This window comes from Protopterus annectens, chromosome 7.part1, assembly GCF_019279795.1.
Source record: "Protopterus annectens isolate FY-2018-M chromosome 7.part1, PAN1.0, whole genome shotgun sequence".
Classification (NCBI taxonomy): domain Eukaryota; kingdom Metazoa; phylum Chordata; order Ceratodontiformes; family Protopteridae; genus Protopterus; species Protopterus annectens.
The window spans coordinates 91,144,180-91,166,737 of NC_056740.1; the positions used below are offsets into that span (position 1 = coordinate 91,144,180).

Here is a 22,558-nt window from a genome sequence, read left to right on the forward strand (position 1 = left end):
GGCTGAACTGTTCTTGCATGTTGTCATCTGTAGCAAAATATCACATCCGGTAATTACACATATCAGAATGTGGGATCTGCTACGCAATGGCTACAGTATGATCACTAATTCTACATATCAGAAAGTGGGATCTGCTACGCAACGGCTACAGTATGATCACTAATTCTACATATCATAATGTGGGATCTGCTACGCAACGGCTACAGTATGATCACTAATTCTACATATCAGAAAGTGGAATCTGCTACACAGTGGTTACAATATGAAATCAACACCACAACTGAATGTACTACAAAAACACACAAAAATGTTAAAAATGTAGGTATTTATTCAGCTGTCCACATAACAACAGTAATGCTCTTGTTAATGTCCAGTTGAACAGTAAAATAAACTATAACTGATTTTTATTACCAGGGAAATAATGTTTGTTTATATAAAGTACCTGAAGTCTTGCTTATATTTGTTTTACACTAACTACCCTACAACTGTCAGATGCTTAAAACAAACTGCTTCATATATTCCTAACATTATATATATACTTTTAAAATGGTCCATATTTATAATTTACAATACAAGAAATATTAAATTCATTTTAAAGTAACAGTCAATACTTCACTATACATTTTGATATGGACCAGCCATACATTATTCATAGAGACAGGTTTTGGTTTACTTTCTGCACTACAGTACTTGACATCTGAATCTTCTAAATCTCTGACCAGTACAGTAGTTAATAAAACCATCTCCATTAATAAATCTCAAGTATGAACAGCTATGTGCTTTAGGTGACAATTAACTCAAAATATCTCCATGTATGCTGAACAGCAGCATATAAAACCACCCAAAACTGTTTCTGATCATATTTTTATCTTCTTCAGACAATAAAGTTCTATATTAAGAAACAGCACTTAAAATTATGGTCCTTCAATAACTCCTGGTCCAGGCACTTCATGTGTCCATAAAAAAGGATGCCTTCATTTAATTTTAAACAAAATAAGTATAAATACAATAAATATTTGTTCAGTGCTGTTATGTACTTTGCATAGCTCATGTGAACAGTTGCTCGGCTCACTCCCCATTTAATATCTCAGGAAATTATAATCTTTTATTTTATACAGTACAATCAAAGGATATTGAGATCCTCTCTGAATAGAACAAATTTCATAACATTTCTTCAGGTACATACTGCAGTACACCTGCAGAGTGTTGCATAGATTTTCCACGGCAGCATCAGATGACAACCTTTAACATAAGTTCAGCATTTTCATTATGAAGTCTCTATATCTTTGCTACATAGTTGTTAGGAAAAAGTCCTTGTTTTCCTCTGAGTCTTCCTGTCCACCAACCTGAAGTATCTGTTAAAACAGAAGAACACCAAAGTATGAGTGTAGGATTCAAGGACAAAGGTGGCATGTATGCATAATTAAATAAATGTGCCATACAATTATATTAATAAGGAAATGGAACATGAAATGCTGAAAAAATATTCAGAATAATTTGTATTTACATAACTCCTGCTTTGTGTACCATATATAGTCAGATAAAAAATTGAGAAAGTATTGATCAACATATATTTCGTATATGGAGCTAAACTTTGTCATTATGATATATGGCTTTTTATTAATAATACAGATTGTCACCATCAAGATCTTTAACGAATCGGTAATCATTTTACAATAAAGGGTAACTGCCTTTCAAAAATGTGAATGGTGACTGGGCAGTCCAATCAGCGTGCCCACTGTAAAATGAGCGTATCTGAAAAGAAAGAAGTCCTGATGCTAAAATGTTTGGATATCCTCCAGTACAACATTTAAAAAAAGAGAAGCAAAGAAAAGGCAGAAACATCATGTTAATTTACAAGCAGTTAACATGTATGCCACCCTAACCAACAGTAAATGAATAAAATCAAGGACTTTAGTGAAGTCCATTAAAATTAAAGTTAATTTCTTTGAGCCTCTATGCAGACGACTGAAAATGCATTTGAGAAAACACTTTTCCTACTTAAGTAATCTGCTCCTTGGAGCAGAATAATACAATATAGTTAAAATAAGTCATACCATCTAACACCTCATGAAATGAAGAAATCAGTGGTTATTTATAACTTCTGTCGTCAATCATTTGCCAGAAAACCATATATCTTTTATAACGTATGGATGAAAAATATGACAGAAATATCTGGACATGCTGTCAAAATGTAGATACATAAAGACAGCAGTGCAGTTCATACCGAGACAGAGCATACTCACTACATATCTGGGATGTCCCAGACTACTAGAACTCGGCAGAAGAACACTAAAATAATTTTATACAATGACGTTATTTATAAAAGGTAAGAGTTTTTTTTTTCTTAAATCATGTCAATGCATAACAGCAACAGTCCACTGTTGTGCATGGGTAATGCAAGATTTATCCACAGTTGGCTTTGTTTAATCATTAGGGCTTCACCCTCATGATCAAACCACACTAACAGTGGGTAAATCCAACATAACCCACATCCACTCGCAGACTACTGCTAAATTATGAAATGGTACATGATATGACCTCCAAAACAAATATTCTATGAAGTCTGTCTTTAACTAAACTGCAGCTCTGCATTAGGCCAGCCCTACCTAGGATCTGACTCACCCATCCTCCCTCGGGCTGGATTTATTAACTTATGTTACTACCTCACATTTCTAGATAACTTACTCCTTGACACAGTGTATATTCCAAACATTTGTACGTGTACATACTTCTCATACTATTTAATCCACAATTACATTGATTCTGCTTAATGCTACTATTTATTCTGAACTGTTACAAAAAACTTGCATAATTTGTTATATTTATCATGTCTGATCTGATATTTGTACTTTAACCAATATATTTTTTTAAGGTAATTATGATCATGAATTTAAATTCTGATAAGACATTGACCATAAGGGGCCTTTTTAAGCCTAACCATGCTTTCCAAATGTTATCTGGCATGTTTTGATGCCCTAGAGGACAGCTTAAGGGGTATATTTAAGCTTGGGCATGGGTGGTATAGCATTTTCTAAGGTAATTATGATTATGAACTCTAATGCTGACTAAATGAGGCTGACCATTTTATATTCTTTTCTTTGAGTCACTAAAAAAACAGAACATTGTTTTGATATACTGAGGCAAACTACTATTATTTGGTCTTCCTTTGCAGTTTGAGACCAGTAGTAGATCCCTGCAGGTAGCAGTTAGAAGCCAGTCATCTAAATATGGGAATACCTGGATCTCTTACAGCCTGAAATAGGCTGTCACAGCTGCCGTTATCTTGGTGAACACCCAGGGAGCTGTGGTGAGACCAAATGACAGTACCCCAAACTGATAGTGATTGGTTTCCAGCTGGAAATGGAAACATCTTCTGGTCTGCCACTGGATCCTGACATGATAGCAGGTATCTTGCAGATCGATAGAGCACATCCAAATGTCCTTCCTCAGCAGAGGTAGAATGGACTGTGCTGTGACCATCCACAATGTTGTCTGTTTTACACATTCGAATTGCCAAAATCTAATACTGGTCTGAGGTTCCCTGTGTTTTTGGAACTAAAAAAGAACCTTGAACAGACTCTGGATCCTTGTTAGTCTTGTGGGACCAGTTTGATGACTCTCTTGTCCAGCAAGTTTAGAAGCTCTGTTGCTTTAGATGCCGACTGATTGTTTGGAGTAGTGGGAATCTTTTGTTTTCTCTTTGGGGTTCTAAAAAGGGTATTGTGTAACCTCTGATAAAGATCCTTAGCACCCAAGACTCAGAAGTTATATTTTGCCAGGCTAGAGGGTGTAAGAAGTGTCCTCTGACTGCATGAAAAATGTAGCAGTCGGGCAAGTGTTCAGAGAAACTGTTAAGGTCTCTCTATGAATGGTTCACAGAAACCTTGGCTCTGTGGACCACCTCTGACCTGTGAGCAATATTCCTCGGAATTGCCTCTGCCTCTGGGAGGCATGTCTCCAGGAGTGTCCTGGTGAAAACCTTGTGATTTCTTGAATCACATTTTACTCCCTCCCTTTTGATTCCTAATAGCAAAAACAAAGCAAACCTTGTCCACCACAGAGAGGTTGAAAACTATTTAATACTAAAAATCAACAAGTACAAGAAAATAAAAACATAATGAAATGTGAAGTCAGCTTAAAATAACTGGATAAGTGCTTTTGGCAGGAATGCGTTCATCATATCTTGTTATACTAAACTTTGCTCATCAAATTTAAACAGAGGCTTAGCCAATCAAAGTCTACTTCTTCAGCCTCCACCCTTTCAATAAAAGTTTTAAAGGGAACATTCTATTTAGTTCAGGAAGTTTATCAACCTGCAAGTCAACAATCCAGCGAGTTTCCACAATCTCAGTCAACACTGCAGAGATCCGCCATTGTTATATCTTCAGTCAATATTTCAAGCACCATAAAATTAAAAACATGGCCAGGATAATTTACAATATGTTGCAACAAGGCATTGGTTTTGCTTTTTAGCCTGATGTCACTTAAATGGCACAATAGCCTCTTTTTAAAGGGTCTGTTGGTCATACCAACATAAAAAGCAGTGCATACATTACAGCCAGTGACCTAAATAACATTCTTAGTATTGCAGTTGGCATAAGTCTTAAGTTTATATTCCTTCCTAGTAATAGGATGTTCAAAACAGTTGTCGAAATTTAGAAGCCCACATACTTTATATTTTCTACAAGGGAACATACCCATTTTCTTAGTGACTGAACATCTTGTTAGCAGGCCTATCTTGACATAGCAGTTGTTTTATCTTGATGCATCACTCACTATACATCAGATGTTTTCATCTGCTGTCAAGATCTTCCAGTTGTTTGTATATACTTGTTGCACATCATTATATGTAAGCAGACATCTCATTCTTCCTGTTGGTTCTCTATTGCTCCTCGTAGGTTTATCTTCCTTCTCAATAGTGTCATGAAGACAATATGGTTTACCTTTGGTTCTTCTCATCTCCTTGGTCTTAGCAGACCCTTCATAGATCTCATTTACCCTATAGCCTTTCTTATGTAGGTGCTATACTAGCTGTTCAGTTTCTTCATTGTAGTTCATCTCATTAGTGCATAACCTGGACGTTCTAAGAATCTGTCCCCTGATAATATGGGGGAATATATGTCCTGGGTGCATGCTAGTTCTGTGTTAAAGACTATTTTTCCAGCAATCCTTCCAGAATATCTGTGTGTTGAGTACACCATCTACTCCTCTTTGAAGTGTAACATCAAGGATGTCTACCTTCTCTTCTGAACTGTTGAAATCAAAGTCCAAAAATGATGTTGTTTTACTGAGATAAACAACAAAGGCCAACAGCTGTTCTTCGCTGCCCTTCCAAAGGAAAACTATATCATCTATGAATCTCTTACAGAATATATAGGTCTTCCATTCATTCAGATAATTCAACACATATACCGCTTCCCATTGAGCCATTACAATATTCCTGCAACTATTAGTGCATGAGGTGCTCATTGCGACACCCCACTTCTGTAATTCTTGACCATGGGATGGGAAGACCAATCTACAACCAAATGGAATAGGTTATTTCAAGCACAAAATGGGAAACTGGATAGGCTTAAAATGGCTTGAAACGGCAGCTAGCCTAGTACCTACCTATGAACCTATAAGAAAAAAGTAACTGGCCTGCATTTTTTAAAGAATATCATACATCTGGTTGTGTAACCAGTATGTCTGCATAAGGCTTTGTAGTCATAAAAGGCCAAATAGTAAAGAAGGTAAAGTTCATAAACAAAAAATCCCACTTTTAAATATGCTAGATAAATGAACCAGTATACAGAGGTCATATGACTTAGGATGATGCAACTTTAAGAGGAGGCCATTGAGGTTCAAATGCTGGTTTCCATCCTACCAGTTCAAAACTTTGCATGCTGTATTACACTGCTTCATATTACTTTACAAGATAGCACAAAGTAAAATTAAGGTACTTGTAGACAGAAAACCTGACCTTTCATAGGCCTTTTCCTTACCTTCTTTGATAATGTCTATAACATCATTGGCATTAAAGCTGAGCTCATCTGTATCCTGTGCATCATACGCATATAGGGCCCTGCACTGTGGTACCTGAGGCTTTGGTTTGGGCTGTGGTTTAGGCCGGCCTCCTGCTGGTGGGGGGCGATTTGAAATCTGTCTCTGAGCACTAATAAGAGAAACAAAAGGGGATTAAAATGAAATAAAATAAAATAAAATATTCAGCCATTATAGCGCAATACCACTGAATTCCACTTTAAATGATTATGTTCAGTTTTGTCAGATTCTTTTCACCATCACACATTAAAATCTAAAATCGTGAAGTGTACAGCTAGTAATTTACATATGTTTGTATTGTCAGCTGAGAGTTACAAGGCCATATTGTACTCTAATTGGTGACTCAGGAACAAAAGCTCTACAAATCAACATGGTACAACATTATGTAATTTAAGAAATAGGAACACAATCAATGAATTCTAACAATGAAGTCTAAGTATGAATCTAACACAAGGATCATAAGAGTCTCGTGAATAAGGCACAAGTAGAATATTTTTTTGAAAATGAATATTGTAACAGTAAAGTGACTAAACAAGTTAAAAATATCAGTAGCAGTATATAGAATTGCCTTCAGATGTACAACAGAAGAATATTGAGAATCTCAGAAGTGGTCAAAAAGGTAAGTCAACTGAAACAGACAAGGTGTTACTCATCTAAGTGGGAATGGACATGGACAGGGGAGACATTAAACTTGCAGGGTTTCAACAAGAGGGAAGCCCCAAGGAAAAAAAATACAGTGCTAGATATGGTGGTTAACAATACTGAAGGTTTTATGGGGAGAAGTGAGAACTACAGGAAAAATTGCAATGCAGTAGTATGCAACCCAGTTTAATGCAGGTGGTCTGAAGAGGGCATGTAATTAGGATGGAGGTACTGACCAACCAGCACGTGAACTTTAGGGAACTGGGGGATGGTGTTTTGGAGTAAAGGAGAATGGAATCAGTAGAAACATGTAGTATTAAGAACCAAATTCTGGAAAGTATGGCACAGGATGAAAACAGGAATATAAATGAAAAACTGAAGGATGCCAAGGTGGGTCCACAGGAATAAAGACTTAAAAAGTAAAAAGTAATGTAGCTGAAACACGATGTCCTTAAGGAGTCATTTGCATATATTCCATGGGTCTCCATTACAACAGGTTTAAGGTATCACACAGTGAAAACTCTAGCTTGGCTGGGCTTTTCTTGCAGTTTATATGTGTGTGCCCTAGGGCACTAGTGGATGGCACTCTCCAAAAGGCTCAATCACCGAAGAATGCTCAATACAAGACGGGAAACAAAAGGCCAACCTCCTTGGGACCACAGCAGGACATCCAATTAATCAAGGTCTCCCTAAAAAAAAAAAGGCTGGTCACACTCACTGACTGAATTTTGTTAACCTCACCGCCTGTATTCCACAAGTGGCAAGCTTGTATCAGCCAGAGTCTTCAGATTCTGGGTGGCACTGCTTTTTATGTTTTATATATATACACGCGCACACACAAAAACACACCCACACACACACACACACACACACATATATATATATATATATATATATATATATATAGTTGTACTTCAAAACGTTGAAAACTCATAACATCTAATTCCAAAACATTGAGACTATAACACTGAGAATTCAAAACATCTAAAACTCATAACTTCGAATTTCATAACATTGAAAATGTATAACATTGAGTAGTGTACCATTAAACATGTAAATGTTATAGTTTATTCTGTTAATCTTGTGGTATCACTATAAGATGTAGTTTTTATTGATATAGTTATTACTTATATAGTGTAGGAATTTATAGTATTTATATAGTGTTTATTTTGCCACTCTGTATGTGTTTTTAGACCATACAGGTAAGTGATTTAGATATTATATGTACATTCTTTATGGTGATCACGATACAGTGGGATTATTAAATTAACTTTTTCCCACTGTACTGTGATCTTGGGGATGGTATATCTAATTTATGGGGGTGTGGGAGGTGCAGAGGGTCCCTTCTGATGCTTGTCCATTTTTTCAAGGCTGACTTTAAATGTATTCCTGAACAGTTTGATGTGTTATTGGGTCTAAACCAGGCAAGATCCTCATCCATTTTTCTTCCCCAAGGCCTAAAACTTTTGGTTGTCCCAGATGCATAGTTGACTCCAGTCTGACATTAGTATATCATATATGGAAACAGCAATGTATGACTTCAATGACTGAAATTGTGTGTGGCAAGTTCTCTGTGATGAATGTTAGCTGAATTCCAAGTCCTGAACATTTAGTCATGCAAGAAATGTTTGGGATTGTCCATAGATGTTAAATCAATGTCATCCTTAGTGAAGTCACATAGACACTGCAGATGTTGTATGTAGTACTGCAATAGTTCCAAACTATGTCTTCCATCTTGGGAGTACTTCTATAGCTGGTCATGTTACAGTCTCTGCTTGGTACCCAAACTCTTGTAGGAATGATAAATATTCACTCAGTTTCTGACGTATAATTTGTGAAAACAGAAATCAAATTCCTTACAAAATAACTAACAACCATAAAAAGAATATGCATGTGCTTTACCAGACTGTGTAGTTGTCATACTTCCAGATGTTGATATGAGCAGGCAATATGTTTTTCTGTTCTGTATTTACTTTTGATAAATTAAGTTTATTTAATAACTAATTTATACTTTCAGAATATCCTGAAAATAAGCAAAAAGCACAAGTAAGCATCAAAGGTAACAACTGCCTGACACTTTTTTAAAGAGCAGCATTTTATTATGTAGCACATTTTCATGTTTATGTACTGTGCAATCCCCATGGCATAGTGCACTTGTTATTGCTGATACAACCACTTTATAATTGTATGTTTGTATTATACTGATAAACCTAAACAATCAATGTTTACATATAACTTTCACTAACTAATTTATTTATTTATTTTACATTTGTTTACCGGGGAGGTCCGACTGGACAGAGCTGTCCATTTTCAGTACATTCACTTATAAAAATATAACAGATACAATATGTTTGCATAAGATATTTACATGAGCATTGTGGTTTAGACATACAATTAAAAGTATAGCAGGTAGTAACATATGATGGTTGTTCATACAGTATGTTTAGTAGAGATAATCTTGAAGATGTACTGAAGATAAGACAAGAAAGGAAAACTGAAAAAGGAACAGAATATAGACAAGTTCATATGAGGTGCAATGACATTTTAAGGGAAAGCTTTTCAACTTAGTCTATTGGAGAGTTAATGGGTATAGATGGGACAGTGGGGAGTAGGCAGCAGTGAGTTGGTAAGTAATGTGTGATACTACATAGTGCATCTGTGGGAGTTTTAAAGAGGAGGTTGGATAGTGGGTAGGGGAAAGGAGTTAGAATGTGTCAACCAGGTGCTAGGCAGTTACAAGTAATGTGATAATATATAATGCATCTGTGGGAGTTTTAAAGAGGAGGTTGGATAGTGGGTAGGGGAAAGGAGTTAGAATATGTCAGCCAGGTGCTAGACAGTTACAAGTAACATGTGGTAATATATAGTGCATCTGTGGGAGTTTTAAAGAGGTTGGATAGTGGGTAGGGGAAAGGAGTTAGAATATGTCAGCCAGGTGCTAGGCAGTTACAAGTAACGTGATAATATATAGTGCATCTGTGGGAGTTTTAAAGAGGAGGTTGGATAGTGGGTAGGGAAAGGAGTTAGAATATGTCAGCCAGGTGCTAGGCAGTTACATGTAACATGTGATAATATATAGTGCATCTGTGGGAGTTTTAAAGAGGAGGTTGGATAGTGGGTAGGGGAAAGGAGTTAGAATATGTCAGCCAGGTGCTAGGCAGTTACAAGTAATGTGATAATATATAGTGCATCTGTGGGAGTTTTAAAGAGGTTGGATAGTGGGTAGGGGAAAGGAGTTAGAATATGTCAGCCAGGTGCTAGGGAGTTACAAGTAACATGTGATAATATATAGTGCATCTGTGGGAGTTTTAAAGAGGTTGGATAGTGGGTAGGGGAAAGGAGTTAGAATATGTCAGTCAGATGCTAGGCAGTTAAATGTAACGTGTGATAATATATAGTGCATCTGTGAGAGTTTTACAGACAAGGTTGGATAGTAGGTAGGGGAAAGGAGTTAGAATATGTCAGCCAGGTGCTAGGCAGTTACAAGTAACATGTGATAATATATAGTGCATCTGTGGGAGTTTTAAAGAGGATGGATAGTGGATAGGGGAAAGGAGTTTGAATATGTCAGCCAGGTGCTAGGCAGTTACAAGTAACATGTGATAATATATAGTGCATCTGTGGGAGTTTTAAAGAGGAGGTTGGATAGTGGGTAGGGGAAAGGAGTTAGAATATGTCAGCCAGGTGCTAGGCAGTTACAAGTAACATGTGATAATATATAGTGCATCTGTGGGAGTTTTAAAGAGGAGGTTGTATAGTGGGTAGGGGAAAGGAATTAGAATATGTCAACCAGGTGCTAGGCAGTTACAAGTAACGTGTGATAATATATAGTGCATCTGTGGAAGTTTTAAAGAGGAGGTTGGATAGTGGGTAGGGGAAAGGAGTTAGAATATGTCAGCCAGGTGCTAGGCAGTTGCATGTCCAGGAATTGTTTAGGTGGGAAATAAGCTGTTTTTTTGAAGATGGTTTTGTTAGGTTGTAACTTGATTTGTAGTGGTAGGGAGCTCCAAGTCTTGTTGCTAGAATACAGGGAGTCACCAGAGCTGTAATGGCTTTTGGAGAATGCGATTAGTGCCTTGTTAGTGGATCTAAGTTCTCGGGTACTGGAGTAGAGGATGATCAGGTCTTGTAAGACTGGAGTTTTTTCAGGTTGGTACAGAATTTGGTGAGCTAGAAGAAGTTGGTTTAGAGATAAGGTGTTTGGGAGTTCTAGCCAGGAAAGCTGTTTTAGGGCCTGACAGTGTTGGGTGCAATAGGAGGAGTTTGTGGCGAAGTTTGCTGTTTTGTTGTAGCATACTGATTGCTTGTTTAAATCACTCTTGTTTAGATTAATTAGGACAGGAGAAGCATACAGTAAGTTAGAGAGAAGATGGGTACTAGCTAGGGTAACTTTACTGTTGCTGGTTAGGAAGGTTTTGCATCTGTAAAGAGTACCTGTTGTTGATTTTGGTTATTGTATGAGCTATGTGTTTGTCAAATTTCATAATATTGTCAATAATGAACCCTAGTAATTTGGTTTGTGTGATGGGAGAGATAGGGGTATTATCTGATGCAGAAATAGAGAATGAGGGAGTAGGTGCTGCTGCTTTGGAAGGATGAAAGAGCATAAGCTGCATCTTTTTATGATTTAGTATTAGCTGGGAGTTTGTAAGCCAGATTTCGATAGATGTAAAGGCTTCTTGGGTCTTGATTTGAAGTTTTTGGAGGGTGGGGGCAGAGCAGATTAAGGTGGAGTCATCAGCGTACTGAACCAGGTTTGCTAGAGGGGCAGCTTTGTGAAGATTATTTGTAAATATAGAGAAAAGTAGGGGTCCTAGGAGTGATCCTTGGGGTGCTCCTAGTTTTACAGGAAGTAGGGGGAAGGGATTTTTTCCACTGAACAGCTTGTTGGCATTGGGAGAGAGAGTTTTGAAACCATAATTGAGTGGGGGTAGTTAGCTTTAATTCTGAGAGTTATGTTATTAGTCTTGTATGGGAGACTGTATCAAATGCCTTTGACAAGTCAAGGAAAACTGCAGACACTACTTGGCCGTTGTTGTGTTGCATATTTACTAGGTTATAAAATTGATGAGTGCAGTGGTAATGCTATGGTTGGGGCATAATCCATGCTGAGTTTCGGCAAGAAGATTGTTGGAGAGGAGATGTGTTAGGACCTGTGTGTGGATACATTTTTCCAGTATTTTAGCCAGTGGGGAAAGTATAGTTATAGGGCGGTAGTTTGTTAGATCAGTTGAGCTGCCCCCTTTGTGTATTGGTATAATGTAGGAGATTTTCCAGAGAAGTGGCACCTTTTGTTCTGAGACTGATCTATTAATGAATATAGAGACTGGGTAGGAAATGGCTTTGGCGGCTATTTGTAGGAATTTGGCAGGTAGTTTGTCTACTGCTAAAGTCATGGGTTTAAGTTTGGTTAGGTGTCTATAGATGGTGTAAGTTTGTACAGGTTGAAGGGTGAAGGAGTTAGCGTTATTTGATGAGTTATATAGTGTAGTGGGGGTTGAGGAGTGTGGGTCTGTTGACAGCTTTAATATAGAGTTGGTAAAGAACTCATTGAATTGGGTGACTGTGTTTATAGAGGTGGTGTCTATGTTTGGATGAGGAGTTGGTGATTTACCTGTTTGGAAAATACTGTTTATAGAGGCTCAGAACTTTTGTGGGTTGGTATTATGCTTAGTTTGAATTTCACTATAGTATTTTTGTTTGTCTAGTCTGATTTGTTTATTTACAGTGTTTTCTCAGTTGTAAGAATGTTTGCCTATTAGGAGTAGTTTTGTTTTTGCACCACGTGTCCCATGCTTTCTCCCTTTGTTTCATAAGTTGCCTAGTGCTCTTGGTAAGCCATGGGGCGTAGATGGTTTTAGTGCGGATCTGTCTTGGTGGAGCAAGTTGGTTGAGAAGGCCTAAGAAGATAGTGTTGAAATACTCATCTAAATGAAGTATTAAAAGAGGGGACCAGTTAGAGTGTTTAAGGGCTGTAGTAAGGTCGTCAGCCCTGAAGTTTTTAGTGTATCTGATGTGTTTAAGGGAGCTAGTTCTAGTGAGTTTAGTTTGGTCTCTGATGACGAAGGGTGGGAAATGGTTGCTTAGAGTGTCAGGTAGTATATCAAAATTATGGGTGAAAGATGGGCGATTGGTTAGAATCCAGTCTAGTATTGATTCTTTTTTTGAGGTTTTGTCTACTCTAGTAGGGATTTGTATAAACTGTGAGAATCCGTAAAGGTTAATATGATTTGAGGGGAGGGGTGATTTAAGTGAGGTTCAATCAATATTAAAGTCACCTAGTATAATGGTTTCATGGGGGAGGGTTTCTGATGTCCATTGGAGAAGAGATTCTAGGGTTTTGATGTTACCTCCTGGAGGGATATATGGTCCTAAGATAGTTAGCTGTTTTTGTGTATTTAGTCTTACCTTAGGAAGTAGGATCTCTGCATTATTAAATGCAGGGATTTCCATGTTAAATAGTTCAACATTGATGTTTTCTTCTGATATAGGAGAGCGACTCCACATCCTCTTTTAGCTGTACGGTCTTTTCGTAGTACGCTATAACCAGGGGGAAGTACTTCTTCATTTTTAATGTGTGGTTTAAGCCATGTTTTTTGTGAGGAAGATGATGTCAGGTAAGTATAATGCTATGGTTGCATGGAGCTCAGTGGTTTTGTTAAGGATGCTTCTTATGTTATGATTTATTATTAGAATATCATATTTTCTCTTAAGTAGGCTAGTATCGGTTCTAGGCTGATTCTGGTAATTTGTAGGACTTGTTATTGGACCTGGGTTGGGGTTGATATTGCCACTGCATAGCAGGTGAGAAGCAATGTTTATAATGGTTTGTAGGTATTTGGGAGAAGGCTAAGTCACATTATAGGGATACCCTAGATTTGCTTTGACAATGGAGGAGTTTGTAAGGGTGTAGGTCATACGTGGTATGGTTAAAGAGTGACGATGTGATGAGTAAGGGGTAGCTAATGAATGTTGGAAATGAGGCTGAGGTGGGGTTACTTATGTTGGGGATTGTAATGTTGTTTAAGTAGGGCGAGGTTAGATGGGCTGTGATGGTGAGTGCTAGTGTTAGAATTATTTGATGGGAGTACATGTTTTGTTAGATGTGGTAGGACTGTACAGAGACAACCCTGTGGAATGTGTAGGGGTCCTGATAGTATATACATAGGATGGATTGTAGCAACTTTGTGAGTGAGGAAGTACAATGTGTAGATTTTGTAATATGAGAGCAAAAGAGGGGGAGGGGTGGTGGTTGTTTGTGTGATTGGCTGAGGGATGGGGGTTGGGTGTCAGTGTGGTAAGGTTATGAATAGAGGAAATGAGCTAGGGGGTGGGTGGGAATGGGCGTAGGGTAGGGGAGTGGCATGGGCAGAGTCCTACCTAGGAAATAAGAGATGAAAAAAAAAGTATCAGGAGTCTGACTAAGTAATGAAGGCAAGCAGACTTGTACTTTAATTGCAGGGATTATGCCAGTTACTGTGCTTCCACTATTTATTCACAGTGAATGGAAAAATAACTGCTGTGAACAGACTTGGGAGACTTTACAGTAGACAGAAATATTGGAGAATTTAAATAACTGTAGAGCACTATCCTGTTTACAAGATGAGCTGCTTAACTGGGCAAAGATTCAGTTGTTTGGTGGTGTTCTGCTGCCAGCTAATGGCAGTTTGCTGCAATGGCAGTGATTGTTAAGCATGTAAATCCATATATCACAGATAACTATTGAAATAAACAAGCTGGACAAACAGATTAAGCATAGTGTGAGACAAGACCATATAGATAGATTTACAAAATCTTATGCAAAACAGTTTAACTCCACAAAGGGGGTGATACACTGTCCTAGTGACATCCAGGTAACCTGAGATTACTACAGTCAGATCAGATTATATTGAAAAAGAATTGGCCAAACTGGTTACAAACAAAGCAGAGGGAGAAGACAAAATTATTAAGTGAGAACACTTCAGCAAGAACATACGGTACGATTATATCTATTATTCAGTAGGTCATACAAATATGGGGAGATTCCTCAAGATTGGAGACGTGCTTATTAAACCTGTTTTTAAGGGAAAGGGGAGTAGGACAAACCCAGAGTCATATAGACCCTTAAGTCTACTTTCATGTTCTGGAAAAATAATGGAGAAGGTAATATTGGATAAGTTATTGTCAGAACTGGATATGTTGGGACTTGAAACCATATATCAGCATGCATATGTTGAAAACAGATCTATTACCACCTGTAACATGATGTTCTATAACAATATAATAACAGCTATGAATGAAAAATTGTGCTGTGATGTAATTTACATAAATGTAACTAAAGGCATTTGATGGGTTCATACACATAACACTGATCAATAAATTAGTACAACTAGGTATTGATGTACTCCTGATAAGATGGACAGCTGCATGGCTTACAAATAGGACACGGCAAGTACAGTAACTGGACAGGTGAAATCCTTGGTTACAGTCAGGGTGTCTCACAGGGCACTGTCCTAGGCCCTTACTTGTTTAGATTGTATCTTTCAGACTTAACTTTTTCATCTGAGGTGTTCTACAGTTTATATGCAGATGACCTGAAACTGGGTTAACTGATTACATGTGTTACAGATAAGGCATGTCTACAAAATAATTTGAATAAATTAACCAGTTGGGCACAGGAGAATAAGATGCTGATAAATACATCAAAAACTAAGCATATGAAATTTGGTAGGCATAAATTGAAAGGTGAATATTTACTACAGCACACAGTGATTGAAACTGTAGAGGACCTGGGTATATGGGTAAATTCAGCTAGGAGTTTTTCTAATTATATCAAACAATTGGTTAATGATAGTTATAGAACTATAGGCTGTATAAAAAGATTTATAAAGTCTAGGAAATCAGAAATAATGAAGTAATTGTTAGTTACATTAGACCCAAACTTGACTATGGAATAATAATATGGAAACCCTATAAGAAAACAATCATGAGTAAACTGGAAAGAGTTCAATGGAAATATACCAAGAGCATCCATGAATGTAAAAATTTAAGTTACTATGAAAGACTAAAATATCTGAACTTGTACAGTGTCTCTTACAGATACTCAAGAGGAGATCTTATTCAGGTATATAGGGCATTTAGTGACAACTACCTCTGGGAATGTTTGGGGTTAACAAAACGTACTAGAGAAGCATTAGGCAATTTACGTAGAAGATTCTGTAGGAATGAGAAGTGTACTAATTGATTCTCTGACAGAGTAGGTGATGCTTGGAACAACTACCAAATTACATTAAAGCAAGTACTAGTTTATATATTTTTAAAAACAGCCTGGATACTTATTATGGGGACAAGTGTTTTGGTATATTGGCAAGCTAGGAGGACATTAATGCCCATGCTTGAAATATTTGTATGTATGTATGTATGCATGTATGTAACTATTCAGTCTTGATCTCCATACTGATTTAACATTCCTTCTTAAAAAAACATTGAGGCAGACATCAACTGTTTAAATATAATTTGAGATCCCATATTAACTTCTGGCTATATTATTTTATTAACACTATATTACAAATGTTATCCTACCCATCCACAACCCCCTTTCTCCCATTTTTGCACATGGGGTTGGGTCCCACATCAACACAGACCATCATCTGGAGCTGACATTCACATTACCAGGTGGTTTGCCCTGATGCTTAACAGTGTTAGTGACTTCATACTTTGTATTACAGTCTTCATACTTTAAACAAATCTGTCTTGAGTGCTTTTTTCACATAAATGTTCACAAGCTCAATTTCCGTTGCAGAATCCCATACAGCCCATTTAATTTATTTATTTAATTTACTTATTTATTTAACAGGGAGCTCTGTTTCTGATCTCTAACAGTTCTCAGTTCCATATTTTTAATCTCTGTAATCATCGTTTTTTACCTCTCTTACTGATGAGTTGCCTTTGGTTTTCCATTTTTTGGTTATGATTTTCTTAGCAACTATCAGCACTAACCGCAGCAATGCTTTTACCTCTTTATTTTATATTACTTTACTCTAACTCAGCAAGAACATCTCATTACTCAAGTTAAATTCTCTTCCAAGTATTCATCTTTATATGAAAGTAACTATATATTTTCAAAAATATATACTATGAAGAACCTCCCCCTGATCCATCACATCACTAGCATACGCCTCGTGTCTTTGGCAACACTGTTGCAAGTCTTTTGGGGGTATAAAATATTTGTATAAATATTTCCATGCAAAAATTCTAAAGTTTCTCAATTTATTTGCTTATAGGTTCATAGGAGATTACTAGGCAAAAGGCCCTAGAGCCTTTACAAGCCTTACCATGTAAAAAAAAAAAAAACATGTACCCTAATAGACCATAGTTAGATGGTTGTTGTTAGCAGAGTGATTCTATGATCAGCACAAACTGCCCCTGTCCATGTCTAGGGATAAGACATATTTCCCTCCATTGATCATCTTTAATAACTATATCTAACTGTTCACTCCATGCTGTTTATAATTACATACTGTAATTGTCTTCTCATATCTAATATTACCTTACATGCTCTACTTACTACTCTTTTCTGGTCTACTACTTCTGTTCAAGCTTCAATTATAAAAGCTACCATTTCTGTTCAAGCTTCACTTAACAAATCTACCATTTCTGGTATAACAGACTTATTATCCAGCCTCTGTACATCTTCAAAGCACCAAATCTCACAGATGTGTAAAGCACAAATCCAAACCAAAAACATCCAAAGGCAAACATGCAGTGAAGAAATATTTATTATATTTATTTATTTCAGTTTGATGACCAGGGAGGTCCACTGGGCTCAGGAGCCCATTTTCAGTGGAGGCCTGGGGAGAAAAGCTCCACATTACATAGTAAACATTGAAATTTAACAGATTAAAGTTAAGATTCAAAGATGCTGATACATTAAGATACAACAAATTAAAATTAATATTAAGGATACAGATACATTATAAATCAGAGACATGATGTGGTACATTGGTTACATAGCATGTGAGTCATATGTTGACATGAGTGTTACAATGGTTACATAGAATCTGAGTCTTGTTATGGCAGTTTTGGCAGAACAAGTACAAATGATAGGGAGGGGAGAAAAGGGAAAGCAAACTATTTACAATATTTACATTATGTACACGAGATAACACTGAAGAATGAGTCATTTCCAGGGGGAGCTAAGCTGTTAGGAATAGTAGTAGTATGGAAATACAATTTAGAGTAGAGAGAGAGGAAGGCTAGGTGGGGAAAGTGCAACTGCACTTCCAATTAGAGAAAAGGTAGGAATGGAGATGGGTTTTGAAGTTGTCAAAGTTGTCTATGGTTCGTAGTGAAGGAGGGAGAGAATTCCATTTTTTGGCTAAGGAGAAGGACAGGAGGTGCTGTCCTGCAGGGTGGTTTGGTTTGTAGACAGTAAGGTTTAGGTGAGCAGATCTAAGTGGCCTGTTAGGGGTGTATGGTTGTAGGATGTTGGATACTGCGGGGCATTTAGTAGGGTTAAATAATAGCCAATGGGCAGTAGTAAGTTGGAGGTAGTCGAGATGATTGGGAAGTTCTAGCCAGTTAAGTAAGTGGAGGGCAGAGCAATGGTGGGAGGAATATTTGGCTTTTATGGCAAATGTTGAGATTTTATTGTAACAACTTTCTATTTTGGAAGAGATGGAGGCAGATAAGTTAGTCAGTAGAGGGGCACCATACAATACAGAGGGGAGAAGGTAGGTAGTGGCGAGGGTTTGTCTAGTAGAAGGAAAGAGATAGTGGATGTTTCTGGATAGCAGGCCAAGTTTTTGATGTATTTTCTTGATGTTTAGTTGAATATGGGTGTCAACTTTTAGGTGTACATCTATGGTAACCCCAAGTAGTTTGGCATAGGGAACAATTTCTATAGTAGAACTGTTATGGCTTCTAATTTGGAAAGAATTTTTATCAAGATGGGAGGATTTTGAGGGTGGGAAAAGTAGTATTTTGGATTTGTTAGCGTTTAGAGATAGATGGTTTTGGAGCATCCAGTTCTCAGTGGTGGAGAAGGCAGTTTGAGTGTATGATTGAAGTTCTGGGAGGTTGGTAGCACAGCAGATTAAAGTGGAGTCATCAGCATACTGTACGATTTTAGTATTTGGGATGGCAGAGTGGAAATCATTGACAAAGATGTTAGACAGCATTGGGCCAAGAATGGATCCTTGGGGAACTCCAGTAGGAGCGGGAAGGAAGCTTGAGGTGCCTTTCCTCCATTTTGCAGCTTGAGATCTGTCAGATAGATAACTTGAGAACCAGGACAGGGTATTGTGAGAAAGGTTAAGGTTAGCAAGGTGACTTAGGAGATGAGTATGGGAGATTGTATTGAAAGCCTTGGAGAGGTCTAACAGAACTGTAAAAACTATTTTTCCAGAGTCACAGGCATGGTTGACTATATCTAGGAATGAGAGAAGAGCAGTAACAGTGCTATGGCCAGGACAGAAACCATGTTGGTTTGAGAAATAAGGTGTTTTTTGGTTAGGAAGGGGATTAGATGGGTATGAATGCATTTTTCCAATATTTTTGATATTGGGGAGAGAATGGTTATGAGGTGAAAGTTTGAGGTATTATTATTTTTGCCACCTTTGTGGAGAGGATGTATAAAGGCAGCACGCCAAAGCTTGGGGACATAAGATTCTTGTATGGATCTGTTGATTAAGATGCTAATGGGGAGGGCGATACCGTCCGCAGTAATTTTTAAGAAGTTAGAAGGAATATTGTCTGGGGCATTGGAGCATGGTTTTAGTATGCTGAGGAGTTTTTTATGTAGGAGGAAGAAATTGGTTTAAGTTCAAAGGTAGGGGGAGAGTTGGGTTTAGAGGCTGGGGTAGAGTGACTAACTTGTGTGGGTGGGGTATTTGGGAAGGACTTAGTTAGTTCAGCTATAGAGTTAATAAAGAAGGTGTTGAATAGAGTGGCAATTTCTGGATCAGACTTAGTAGTGTCAGGACAAGGGTTGTTTTTGGTGCCTAGGTTAAGGAGTGAGTTGATGGAATTACAGAACTGTTTGGAGTTTTTGGAGTGGTTGGCTTGGAGTTTCATATAGTGGGATTGTTTGTCTTTGATTATATGTCTTTTAGTAAGGTTGCGGAGTTGCTTATATTTAAGAAGGGTTTCAGGATGTTTATTGAGCTGAGAAAGTTTCCTGCATTTATCTCGTTGTTGCATAAGTTTTTTGGTTTCTTTAGTTAACCATGGGGCAGAGTTGGGTTTGACTCATATAGTTCGCTGTGGGGCTTGGGAATTAGTGCTTTCAACCAAAGTGTTCATCAGTATAAACATCCTTTCCATCTACACTTAAATACCCATTCTCGCCAGGAAGAGATTTATAGGCATGAAAAAATGCATGGTAATGGTGGCCACTGTGGCCCCTTCTTTTGTGAATATAATCATGGGGTGGTGGGCGAGCCAAGTACTAAAAATTTTTTCCTGGAGTGGAAAAGTAGTCTTATATAAGAGATTTGTGGATGAGTTGTCTTTTTTAGTAAATGATGGGATTGAGCAGGTTGAAAACATGCATTTAGAAATCAAATCTAGTAGTGAAATTTTATCCTTCACCAAAGGAGATGTAGATTTAAGTGCTAGGTTTTTGGACGTTAGACTCACATGGAACTGTGAAAATGTACAATTTCACATACGTATGTGTGTATGTCTGTGTGTGTGTGTATGTATATATATATATATATATATATATCTATATATATATATATATATATATATATATATATATATATATATATATATATCTATATATATAAAATGAGAAAAGGGGGATGATGATATATAAATGAATGTTTTTGCCAACAATTACCTACATTATGAGAGTGCTCATCCTGAATACATGAAAAATAATGTTCTCAGAGGGCAGATGAGGTGAACTTTTTGTTTGCTGTTCAAAATAGTATACATATGTTTATCGAGAGAGGATATGATCCCCAGTTGTTACCATCTACAGCCAAAGAAATATTTAATAAAAGAGAAAACAAGTTTCCCCCTATTTTAATGGCAAGTATGCCTGTTCAACATAGAAAGAAGCAGGAATCACAGGGTGAAAACAGATTTGTTGATAGTTTGTGTTTAAGAATGATGGTAGATGACATGAAAATAAAAAGTATTGTTTTTCAAAATTGGAAGATTTTCCAAGGTAATAAAGATTTTGCAAATAGAGTGAGTGAAGAACCACAGTTTATAGTGAAAAAGGCTAAATCAATTAAATAATATTTGGAGACAGATAACACTCAAATATGTAATGTGGAATCTAATAAAAATAATGAGATGTTTCCATGTGGATTTTGTGATGTGTGTACCTACATTTATGTGGGTCCGAGTATATTTTTGAAACTGTCTTGAACGTGTATTGGAAGTGAAAGGGCTTTATAACTGTGACTCTTTAGGGCTTATTTACATTGCCATATGCTCAGGATGTTGTTCATTTTATGTGTTCATGACCATGAGAAAATTAAGAACTAGAATTAAAGAACATTTATTTATATGCTATGACAAGTAAAGATGGTAATAATGCACTTTGTAAGCATACTTTAACATGTGATGTTTATAAACAAAATATGTTTTCTGTATTATAAACAGTGCCTAAAAATTTGTGTGCGGGGTGATTACAAGAAATCTGTGTTAAAAAGGGAGACCTTATGGCAATTAAGATTACAGGCTGATAAAAAGACTGGTTTAAATGAAACCATATGTACTAAATGTTTTTTATAAATGCTTTTATAAATGTTATCTGTGCAGGGTGATGTGTGAATTTTGAGATGTTCCCTGAATTTTTTTATGAAGGTTTTCATTGGATATTGTTAATTGAAATTAATATTTAAGTGTAGATGGCAAGGATGTTTTTTTATTCTGATGAAGACTTTGGTCGAAAGCTCTGTACCTGTTCCTTAAGTTAAAACATTAGACCTGATATGTCGTACAAGCTAACTGGACTTCTATAACCCAAAGATTGTCTAGCTTGATCCTATTTTGTTACCTCATCACCTTTTGAAATTTTCTCCCAAAAAGTCAAATATTTGTTCTTTCTCTTCTAAACACAAATTTACATTTTCTTCAGTCATTTTTGTTACTATATATAGTACACACTGTGGGCGTTATTTTTTTTCTCAAATGTCTAACTTCCTTTATAAAATGCCAATGTATATAATGATCTTTATATTAATTTCCTAAATTGTCCAAATGAACCATGTGTGATCCTGAAGATGCCTCATTGAGCACGATATATTTCAAATTCTTAGTCAAATAACCAAAGCTCAGTGAACTTACAGTATGCCTCCAAATCTGACATTCACAAACCATACTGTTCCTTTGTCAATGCTAGTTTTCCCATAGAACTCTTTCTCTTTTGTTATCCCCCTACGTAATTTCTTTCATTCCGATTCTTCCATATCTGATCACTTGGCTAATACATATAAGCTTAACCTAGGTAAAGAGCTACCAGGATCAAAAACACGTTAAACCACTTGTATCTTATTATCAATGTTTATAGATAATTTCCCTAGTCTTATTTTATTTAAGCAATTTCTTCCCACACTTTCGCTGCTTGTCAAAATCAAATTTTTACCAAATGTGCAACTATGTAACTTTTCATGCCCCCACAAAAAGGAGATGCTCTGTACCAAGTCATGTGCTGGGCATAAACCATTACTACAGCCTTTGTTTTGGCTTCATTTACTTTATATCCTGATATATGCAATTATATTTGGTAAAATGAACTTTTTTACTACTATATCATGTTCAGAACTGGTAACACATAGTATTATGTTATCCACAAAAAGGTTTATTTTCTCAATATTTCTCCATTTATTTCCAGTTATATTCAGTCATCATATTCCCTGGCTAATGGGTCTAA

The 22,558-nt window shown here is 36.8% G+C and overlaps 1 protein-coding gene across 2 annotated transcripts in view; it reads right to left on the reverse strand.

The window, feature by feature from the left end:
* Positions 1-308: 308 nt before the first annotated feature.
* The window catches only part of MYO1E (myosin IE), a 1,655,775-nt gene continuing 1,633,525 nt past the window's right edge, over positions 309-22,558 (reverse strand). For both annotated transcript variants that reach the window (XM_044078573.1, XM_044078572.1), the window contains 2 exons: positions 5,988-6,157; positions 309-1,355 (listed from right to left, as the gene is read on the reverse strand). In XM_044078573.1, coding sequence (XP_043934508.1) covers positions 1,279-1,355; positions 5,988-6,157 — 247 coding nt within the window. In that variant the 3' untranslated portion in view covers positions 309-1,278. The remainder of the gene's footprint in view (positions 1,356-5,987; positions 6,158-22,558) is intronic.